General features: G+C 48.2%; 2 protein-coding genes across 2 annotated transcripts; one reads left to right on the top strand and one right to left on the bottom strand.

The window, feature by feature from the left end:
* Window positions 1–997: 997 nt before the first annotated feature.
* On the bottom strand, window positions 998–1,894 carry FTJAE_7857 (endonuclease exonuclease phosphatase family; the record flags this gene model as incomplete). Its single annotated transcript, XM_037354613.1, has 1 exon — window positions 998–1,894. The coding sequence occupies one exon, from the start codon at window positions 1,892–1,894 to the stop codon at window positions 998–1,000; it is 897 nt and encodes a 298-aa protein (XP_037205113.1).
* A 4,749-nt stretch (window positions 1,895–6,643) lies between these two features.
* Window positions 6,644–7,435, top strand: FTJAE_7856 (uncharacterized protein; the record flags this gene model as incomplete). Its single annotated transcript, XM_037354612.1, has 1 exon — window positions 6,644–7,435. The coding sequence occupies one exon, from the start codon at window positions 6,644–6,646 to the stop codon at window positions 7,433–7,435; it is 792 nt and encodes a 263-aa protein (XP_037205112.1).
* Window positions 7,436–10,616: the final 3,181 nt, after the last annotated feature.

The raw sequence follows: 10,616 nt of genomic DNA, 5'->3' as shown, positions 1-10,616 counted from the left end.
AGTGGAGGCGACCGCTCCTTTGTCAAATCTACTGATTTCGACTTGTGATCAAGTTAGCACACTCAGAGAACGACGGTATCTATCGTGTCCCCGAACTCAACCATCGGCGCTGTGAACCACTACAACGTGAAGTTGGAGAGCGCCCCAAACCCCTCTTCTCCTCCACCATCTTCCACACACCGCTTTTTGGGTTTTGCCCCTCAATGCATCCAAACATGGGGACCATATTCGTTTTTGCCGAGCAGAGCCTCATCTTCCGAAGATTCCCATCTCGGACATGCCTCATTGGCATGGTGTCTCGCCCAGGCAGCCAGCCACGGTTACGGTGTTTTGTCGTTGATAGGTCAGTTTCCGATGCTCGGCCAAGAAGATGTAAGTCTGCGATAGCGAGATGCGTGTTACTCGCCGAGTTGCTATCTGTGCTTGGTTATGATCAACACCGTGATATCTATGGTTATGCATGTTTCCCGTTCTGCTAGCTTGCATGGCACTGCGGTTGAAAGGATGGGTGCGAGAACGGGTAGCTACCCAATCGTATCAGCTGCAGTCGATGCAGTGACTCTACGATCGATGGCGTGGGATTCAAAAGGTGGTGCTCAATCTCGTCATACATTGAGAGCGAGTTACATGCTCACGGTGGCTGTTGACAGACTTGTATAGCCACTAGAGATTTGATGTGCAAAGATAGCAGTCGAGGGCTCCTCATCCGACTATCAGTAATCAGGTATGTTTCAAGTGTCTGTCAAATATCAAACTATAACGTGGGACAACTCTTGGTGTATGAGTATTCCGGCGGCCACGACAACGGTGTCCAACAATGTCTCTGCTATATTGTTGTCATATATGCAGTGAAGCCAGCGCCACGGCATCCTCATCAAACATGCATGCACCATAATTGAGGTATTTAGCTATTGACACTCTGTAATTATGTGAAGAAGCATATGTCAACTTATCACAGACTGCACTCACGTTGGGCACAGTACCACCCTGTGCCCGATCAAACCACAATGTCCAAGTCTGACACGACAGGTCGATGGTCAGAAACACGAACGCCATCATCAAACCCATTGGCCAGAACCCCAAAAGTCTTGACATGAGCTGTTCTCGGCTCCTGGATGAACAGGAAGTCGATACGCGAGGGTTCCCACCCCTCCCCGAAGCTCGTGTACGTCGTTTCGTTGCCGTAGTGTTTATGCTTGGGCACCAGGTCCGATACGTCAGAGATGCCTGACCCAGACGCCGTGATTGTCTTGTACGCGCCATCCTCGGGCTCACTGTTGAAGTCGCCGCCGATGAGGACGGCTGACGCCTTCTTGTCGCCTGCTTGACCCCATTCTTTGGCGAACTTGATGAGGAGCTCGGCACTGTGCTGACGGGCCTTGACACCGATGTGGTCGAAATGCGTGCTGAATACTACGACACGGGTACCTGTGACTCGGTGTTCGAATTCTCCCATTGTGACGATTCGGTTCAGGACTGCATCCCAACCGCGAGAGGGCTTCTCGGGTGTCTTGCTCAGCCATCGGACCTCCTTGCGTACGTTCTTCCATACATCATTGCGATAGAAAATAGGAGAAAACTCTCCGTCCTCAGGTTTCTCTCCGCGTCCACGGCCAACATGCTTCCAATCAGAGCCCAGATCCTCCTGGATCTCGTTGACCTGGTGGTTGAGACATTCCTGGAGGCAAATGAAGGGGCTTTCATGGCCGGCGGTAACAAAGTTCAATTGATTGATGAGCTTAGGCCGGCGCACATCCCATGGTTTCTCATTATGTTCACGATTGTTCGTTGCGTAGCGAACGTTGAAGGTGAGGATGCGCAGAGGCATTCTCTGGTGCTTGTTGAGAACTTCCATTCTCAAAGATGCGGTCGAGGGGATGTCGAGTTGAGTCATTGTGGGGTTTACAGTGATGATATTGGAGCCTTGCTAAGAAGTGATCCTCGGTCTAGAATGGAATAAAGATAGGTAATAACTAGGAGTTTTAGGCTTGGAAGGGCAAAGACGAAGTTGTCGCGATACTGAATGTTTACCATGAGCGTCGTAAGTCGGGCCTGAGTGGACCAGTCACCAATCCAATGAGGTCATCACGTGGGGATACGTGCTGCGATAGGCATGGCGTCTGTTTACCCCAGATTCGATGCCGCAGGGGTCGACCCACAGCCACCAACTCTTCTGTCTCTGATATTAAGCTTGGTGCGTTGATGTTCTCAAGCAGGACCATACTCTGGCCTTGTGTTTTCTTAAATCAAGTCCCGCGTAGTTATTCTTCGATTTGCGTCCTTACAACAGCCAATCCCTCTCTTTTGCGTGGCTAAATGGGACTTGCTAATGAAGATGGGAGGACTGCACTCCAAGGGCTTGCCAAGTAATTCTTAAATTTCTGATCATATCTTACATACTAGTCGTCTTGTAAAAGAATTAATTTATGCCAGAGAAAGAAGTTCTCTCGCAAGGCTAGGTAGCCTTGTCAGAACGGATCATGAGTACCATCATTATCATGTTTATTGTGTCTTAGACATGTCTATCTCATCACAAAGGCACCTACAACATTCAGTGCTGTGGCCTCTTTGATGGCTTATTCTTGTCTATTGTTAGTATATGGGGTGAGACTCTTCTCTTGTCCAATGTGTGGTGCAAAGCGCAACGTTGGATGCAACACGTATTCATACATGAATGACAATTTCAGAATCGACCGCTGTGATGGAAATGCAATATCTTTTGAACGATTTCCTCTTGAATGACATGCAACTCTGCCTATAACTATTACATGGGACTTGCCATAGTCACTCAAGCTCGATGACCTGCCGTCGCCTTGAAAATCGCCACCCTATACCAACCCTCGTGAGCTTCGGCTTTTATCGCGATCATGGCACCGGAACTCCACAATAGCACCTTAACAATTCATTAGACTGCTAGGGTCGCTAAATGGGCATATATTCAGCACATATGGTCTTTCATTTATTGTAAACAATTCAATTTGCCAGAACGCTTACGACATGACACTTATTCATAACCATGCTCCACGTAACTCACAGCACTAGTAGGAGATAAATACAATTATCCGAGCCTGGTTCATGTCGTGTTTCTCATAGTAATTACTGACTTGTAGAAAGTGTGATCTTCTTCAATCTTCGGATATAAGTGATGCCATGCCCCATCATCCTATGATTCGAATAACCTGACATGCCAAATAGCTGTTGTTCAATAGTTCAAAGCCTCACGACATACGGTTAAGATTGAAGTGGATGCCAGGTTGAACCAGTCCATGCATATCTGGAAAGGCGTATACAGCTTTCCTGACGATGATCAATCGTTAATCCTTAGTTTGCTCCGTCTTGGCACGGCGAAACGCCATCTTTCCATGGGCACGCACTCAGGGATCCTTAGTGTCACATACAAAGCTCACTTGGCTATTGACTCCATTGATGCAAAGTGCAATCAAAGATAAGTCACAGTGTTTCGTCTCTTTACCTGGAGCAGCTCAAGGATGGAAGTTATGGATGGCTCTTCCATACAATGGTGAGATATTCCACTTACAATGCTGCGGCACTGGTGTTTAGGCGTTTGCAGAGGTAAATATCCGTGATATATCGAGCTACTACACCAAATCAACTGCACTACGGACAATATAGTAGTGTCTATGCTTTGTTTTAGCCTTGACAGACAGAACTGAAGCTCAAGGCGTTGAAGCTTTTGTGGTAGGGGCGGTACGGCAGGTCTTGCGATATACTTTCAGTCACAATCCATACCAAGTAGAATAGCTGTACGCCATTCCCGTATACAAGCAACATTGAGTTGAGGTCTATCACCGAAGCGGCAGCGAGTGGCTCATTTAGGAATCATCGGAGCCAGAATCACTGTAGGTTTGTCTCCCACCATCACAAAAGAGCTGTCAATTGTGTCATTTTATCAGTCGAAGCGCAAAAGAATTTTGACGGGAAATGTCGTAAACGTTAGCCCAAGGTAGCCTACTGCTTGTAAACTTATCCTTCGACTACGATATCTCTTGTTTCGAGATAAGACTTGCTTTATGCATCATTGAGAGGCAGAATTACTATGGAAATGATCCATAGTCGGAAGCCTTTACTTGCACATCGACTGACATCTCGCTATAACAGGCGAATTACCGTCAGAGTCAGCTGTGTCACCGCAAGGACCTGCAAGCTTATCTTCGCTTATGGCATGGCTCAGACGGTAACCAGTCATAATTGATAGACCCTGGTAAGAAGTCTACTGCGGCTGAGATTGAGTGTGGCCTCCGAGAAATAGTGGATCATCACCCGAAGGGTTTCCGGGTCTAGACCCATAATTGCGGCCCGTGGCCCGGGTCTTCAACCAGAAAAGGCATATTCTTCGGTGGGTGGGCGTTTCAACTATTGCTTTTAGTCAAAGTTTACTTGCGAACATATCTTGAATTAGCTACGGGACGCATCGACGCCGTTCGGAACGGCACATGCCCACTTGAATTGAGGTCTAACGAGAACAGACAAGGTCCCGTCTTACCATGCACGGCCGAACTTTAAGTGGTGATTCATGGCTTGATACCATGTGGTCTCAAAATTGAAGCATTTACACGATAATGACGGCCAAATTTGTCATGTTTCGAGGAGAGATACCTCTTATCGCCGCGTGTCTCTCAACTTGGCAGTGTAAAAAAAAAAAAAAAGGCGGGCCTAGGCGTGTTGGTGGCTGCGCGGGGCCATGGGTGAGGTGATCATAAGACCAGGGAGGACCACCAGATTGGATCAAAGCAGGATTGGACATTGGAGATCTGGGGGAGGCTAGAAGAGGCTAGAGAGGCAGAGGCTGGCTGGACTTTTGCTGATGGGACAATTAGAAATCCATCTTTTCTTTTCGAGGCAGCCTACACAGGACAGGCGCCCGTTCACCACACCCTTTTCTCACTCATGGCATCTCCGGACTTGCGTGCTAATCCACGTAATCGTTGATGATCGTCGCAAGGATCCAACATCAACATGGGTGTAGTTATTGATAACTTGAATCAATAGAGGCTGCCTTCGTTTTTGACTCATCATTCTTACCTCACAACTGCGTATTACTCAACCCCGTCCTTGGCCGAAGCACCCGACCCTCCAGTTCACGACGCCCAGCTTTCAACTTGATTGCCCTGCAAGCCCATGGAAAAGAAAAGTTGGCAGTAGAACAGTAGAAAGCCCCGCGTGCTTGACACCCGACTCAAGCATGATGGCCCAAATATGGAGTCTTTGCGGATACGCTATCCAAGCTGCAAGGCACCATGCACAACAGACAGGTCCGGATGGCCTCAATGCAATCGATCTTGCAGGAAATGCCCGATCGTGAATTTGAATCATTGTTAGTTCCTGGGGAGTTCAGCATGACTACCTCGCCATAGTCCGGTAACGCAGGTGGAGCTGAGAGACGTGAAGGCACAGTCAGATGAGATGAAATGGCCTTGTTGGTGGTGTCGACCATGTCTCACTTGATATAGCATTCTCCGGAGAGTGTCACCGACCCCGCGACCGAGTTTGTCAAGGAAATGCCATCGCAAATGTCCATGCCCAAGCCAACCTCCATGTTCATGTGAGCGAATGAGATGCCATAATTCAGGCCAACTATGGAGGCATCTCACCATCTTTTTTGTTTCTGTCGATCACGGCAGATCGAGTTGGCTGCCCTTTTGTGGTTTTTACTGGCGGCTGCAGCGCTAGACCGTGGACCCTATGTGCATTTGAACCTGTTTATCACTACCAACTCGAGCCCGTGGCATCCAATATTGTAGCCCAAAGAGCTGATTTATCGTCAGCCACCAACTTCTCTCAGCTCGTTTCTCTTGATTATCAACCCGCTAACTCAACCCATGACTTCCATTTTCAGACCCGGCGCCTCCCGATTATCCTATCGACGGGCCGCGTGGCGTCGTGCGCGCGAGACTCTACAGGTTCGTATTCATCTTGGCTGGATAGCTTCACGTGCGATGATAGGCAACCCCGCCTATTGGAGGCCGATGACCACCCATAGTGCTCGGAGTCCTCTGCCTACCACTCACAAGGCCCTCGGGGTTTACAAGAATTCCATGATATGACTGGGACATGGACCGCTTTTGGAGATACAGCCCTGTTTTGGGTGTGGGTTCTTGCAGCCCTTTCTTCCTTGGCCTTATTTCGATGCCTTGAAAGGTACCGCACGGCTGATGCCTGTGTCTCAGATAGTGTATGTGCAGTAGGCTATGAATTGGAATGTGAGCTCGTGGGGAGGCTTGTTTATCTGGCTGGCTGACTGACTGGTATATAGGTGAGGCGTGCTCGCCCGTTCGTTATATTGCCTCTCTGAGTCCTATACCGTCGGCCTTCTTCGTGTTCTGTTCAGTCCTCTCACACAACGCACAAAGAAACTCTTCTGCCTGCGGTGAGTGACTCCAAAGGGTCTTCCATGGAAAAAACGTCAGGGCATCCACTTCCCAGCCTTAAGACAACCGGTCTTTGTTTCGCCTGGTTCATACCTGTTTTTAACACCAAATCGCGGTGAAGCTCTCTAGCACCTACCCATTTCACTTACAAAGAGGTCCCTGCATACATATATACCTCGCAGGCCTCAGTAGACCCTTTGACCAAATCAACTTTACTTTACTTCACTCGAAATTCATTCTTACGAATCTCCACTATGCCGACCGAGTCTGAGATGCGGTCTCGTCGAGACTCTTGGCCACCTGTCCAGATGCGCCTCAAGCCTACCCTCTCTACCAAGAACCGGCCCCTTCCATCTCTTGATGATATCGATGATGACCCTCTTACCTACTTTCTTACACCAGCGCCTCTTCTTGACGACGATGATATGGACGACGTCTTGCTAGACTTTGATGCGGGTATTGAGGATGCCAGTTCTCCTCGACCCTTTGTCCGCAGTGTAAGTCCATCAACACTCGATGGACTACGCAAGCCTGGCCTACGTCCCATGTCACCAGACACCAGCTCTGAGATCTCAGAGTCCAACAATGAGGATGATTATGATGACGATGATGAGGACTATGTCAGCTTCTCACCCAGTAAGCACGGAGGACTCCTCTCTCTTAGGGACCTCTTTGCCAACAGCCGACCACCTGTCCGACCCAAGAGCCCTGCTTTCAACCAGTCGACCAACAACTCTCTCCTCTCACCTTCTGCCCTCTCAAGCAGCCCAAAGCTACGTGGCCGATCCAGGGGCCGTGGACGCCATGGAGCCAGTTCCCGAGGACACTCAGCAACACGCCGCCCAGGACAACTATGGCGGGAGCCAAGCCCCGATGTGTGGTCTATTGAGGAGGAGACCGAGGAGGAGATGATGAGTGAGGTTGGAAGCAGTGTTGGTGCTCACAGTGACACCAGTGATGATGAGGCTGAGAGTAAGAGGCGCAAGGGGAAGAAGGCCAAATCGAACAAGAAGGTTCGCTTCGTCTTGCCTGCTCAGGAAGTCTAAGGGGGGATGGATCGATATTGCATAACTTGGCGTTCAGGTCTGCATCTCTTTCGTATTGGTTTCTTATAGCATCACAGGAGGTTGCATCTGCATAGGCGGCGTTGACTAGCATGGAGGGAGTGGCGGATCAAGGGTAATGGCTGGTCCAAGGAGGATACCTATTTGTCTGGCTTGCATTTATCGGGTGCATTCATTGGAGGAGGATTGAAGCTGGAACACATAGCTGGCTGGCATTTTGCATACCATAGTTACATTTCTTTAGGAGCAATCCGCTTTCGATACCTATTTGGATTTGGGGAATTTTGCGATAAATTGACATTAGTTTGAACAAATGATTTTCCTCGTGGTTTCTTTGATGTTACAGTGACTCGTGATACAGGGCATCCGATCTTGTGAGACAAAGACTGGTGATCAACAGTAAACGTGCTGGTCTCGTGACTTGACTGTTGATTGTGTTGCCTTGGAAGACTAAGGACATAGCCTCTGGAAGAGTCACAAGGTGCTACACTAAAGAAATAGTATGCCCAGACAGAATAAGAAAGACGGCCAGTAGCACATAAAGCCTAATTAGAAACCCATAACAAGAATTTCCTTTGTCTTCCTTTGAGACATGGTGGTGATTACAAAGAGGTCGTAGCATCTGGGGCTGAACTCTAAGACACTGTGCTCAAAAAGATGTTTGGATACCTATTTAAGCAAATGATGTAAGGACAAAGGCTTTCTTGAGAATTGCTCGCTGCAAATGAGTAGGCAACGCTCTCTTTAGTGATGAGATCTCTACTCCTCAGAGCAGTCTAAATATAGCAGGCTACTCACGTCACTTATCCGGAATTCAGATTGCGAGCCAGTTTAGACACATCAGAAGCCTATGTAAAGTAGGTAGTTTAAAGCAGTTTTCTTTCCAACTCCTTTAAGATGATCTATTCAAGTTGTCACCCCGTTTCGATATCAATAGTCGTTGATAATCTCGCAAAGAATGTCGCCACTGTAGAATATGGACCAGGACTCAACTCAGTTCACAGTCATGATTTGACTGAATGTGCCCTTTGCTGGTCACGCAGCTGACACAGCTTGGGTCTCGGGTAGGTGATACAGATAATATAATACTGATGTGATTCTGGACAAGCATGCGGTCATCCCGAGATTCATTCCCCTGTGCGAAATTGTTCATGTCGCTTCAGACAGCGGGACCATCTTACCACAAAAATATAAAGATTATTCGTTAACATGCCTAGCATAAACTTGTCGACATATTAAAATGCTACGAAGGTGAAATTTAATATCAATATAGACTAACTCATCTATGCGTTATCGACGCAATTTTTGCTCTAATTGCACTTGTTACAGGGTAAGCATCCCAAGGCCTGTTTAGCGAGAAAACAAAGCCTGGCTATTCATGGACGGCAGTTATCCACGGTTTTCGGGCTCGTATAACTTGGCCCTTCAGTTTAAGGGATAGAAAATAGCAACTTACACAGTCTTGGAGTTGATTAAGCCAACATCTAGACCAGGTTCTTGGGACAATAACTGTCTATGAAAGCTGAAAATCGTCGACAAGGTATGCGGGACTGTGAACGTTGAGATCTCGGCAGGGTATTCCGGCGCCACGATTCCATAGAGTTCCAGGGTCAGTCATGAAACATCAATCGTTGATACCGAATATTGCGGGTCGATAAAGAGCGGTATACGAGGGTACTTGGCAGACAATAAAGGGCTCATGCTCTTCGCTTGCGAGCACGGGCACAATCCTTGTTTTTGTTTATGACTGGGTAAAGAGAAGCGAACCAGAACAGGATCAGAATCAAGGATGGATGCCCAACGACATGTGTACATAAGCAGGCTTGCCGCGTGTAACTGGACTTGTCCGCAGTCACGAAAAGTCTAAATGCATAAGAAACTTGGATAATATTCGATACTGGCTTCAAGTCAATGGCTGAAACACACATGGCTGCAGTAGAAGCCCATATGGGATGGCCTGCCTTTTGTTCTCGCTTGGTGGTTGTCGTCAGCAACGAAAACAAGGCCGGACGGCGCATTGATACTAGCAGGTGTTTGGCCAAGAGAATGGAGGGTCACCCATGTCGAGGTTGTGTTGTCCATTCTTGATATGCGTAATATGATGGTAACGCAACGCAGCAGTCCAGAGTCATCAATGGGATTCCGGATCTCGATATGCTGTCCAGTCTTGGTGTAGTTATATACTTGGCGAGCAAAAAGCAATGGAATGGGGATAATTATAGAAGCATAAGACATCTCAACTCACAAAAAAGAAGCTTATCGAAGATCTTTCCACGTCGAGTCAGGAAAAGCGGCAGTCGGTTGGAGAAAATTGGCCGAGATATAGTAGCACCGGGAGATCGGGTTCAGCCAGGCTCGGGAGGCTTGGACTTTGTTACAGTGGACTTGATTGACCCTGAAGGGGAGCTAGCCTATCACGCAACAGCCACCCGCCATATCCCACTCATCTGTAGCCATGGCCTTAAATGATTGACCCACTGAAGCCCTGGAAGTGTCCCCTGTCAGTCGAGCGCCACATCCCTCTATCCCTGACCCTGATAGGTGGGATGGTCTCAAATGTTGTTTACACTGAGCTCCAGTGTGGATCCCTTTTGGTTACTGGGACACCCGCACCTCAATAATGGCCAAGTCCAAGGTCAACGACGCAACCTCCAAAAGGTCCCTCCAACGGCTTGAGACGTGGATGGCACAACAATCTTAATCTTGCGGTGCATTTCGCTTTTGGAGAACCCTCCACTTCCTATCATTTACACGAGGCTTTTGCCATTGTCTTTGTAATCACAAACCTTTTCGTTCTCCTACATTTCATTTACCCACCATCCAATTCATTCGTTCGTTCTTCTTGTTCAGTTGCATGTGCAACTCCAACGGCTACTCCGCCCTCCCACTGCTCCTGCAAAGCTTCCCGGACGGTCCGATAGCATATTTCAACGACGCAAAATCAATTCGAAGAGTGAATTGTTGCCAGCCATCAAGAGAGCGAGTTCGGCCTCGACTGTGACCCCACCGCTTCTCTGGTACAGCTGCACAGCATGTTACCGACCTTCAGGTATGAGTCTGACGTGCTCTCCCGTCTCCGACGCATCACACAATCATGTCTCCCCGCCGCAACTGGGTTGCAGAAAAATGCTCACCAGTTTTGTCTTTCTAGGTAGCTGAGATC

Source organism: Fusarium tjaetaba (genome assembly GCF_013396195.1).
Source record: "Fusarium tjaetaba strain NRRL 66243 chromosome Unknown NRRL66243_c0000159, whole genome shotgun sequence".
Classification (NCBI taxonomy): Eukaryota; Fungi; Ascomycota; class Sordariomycetes; order Hypocreales; family Nectriaceae; genus Fusarium; species Fusarium tjaetaba.
Note: the sequence above shows the minus strand (reverse complement) of the source record. Positions and strands in the feature narration are given on the sequence as shown.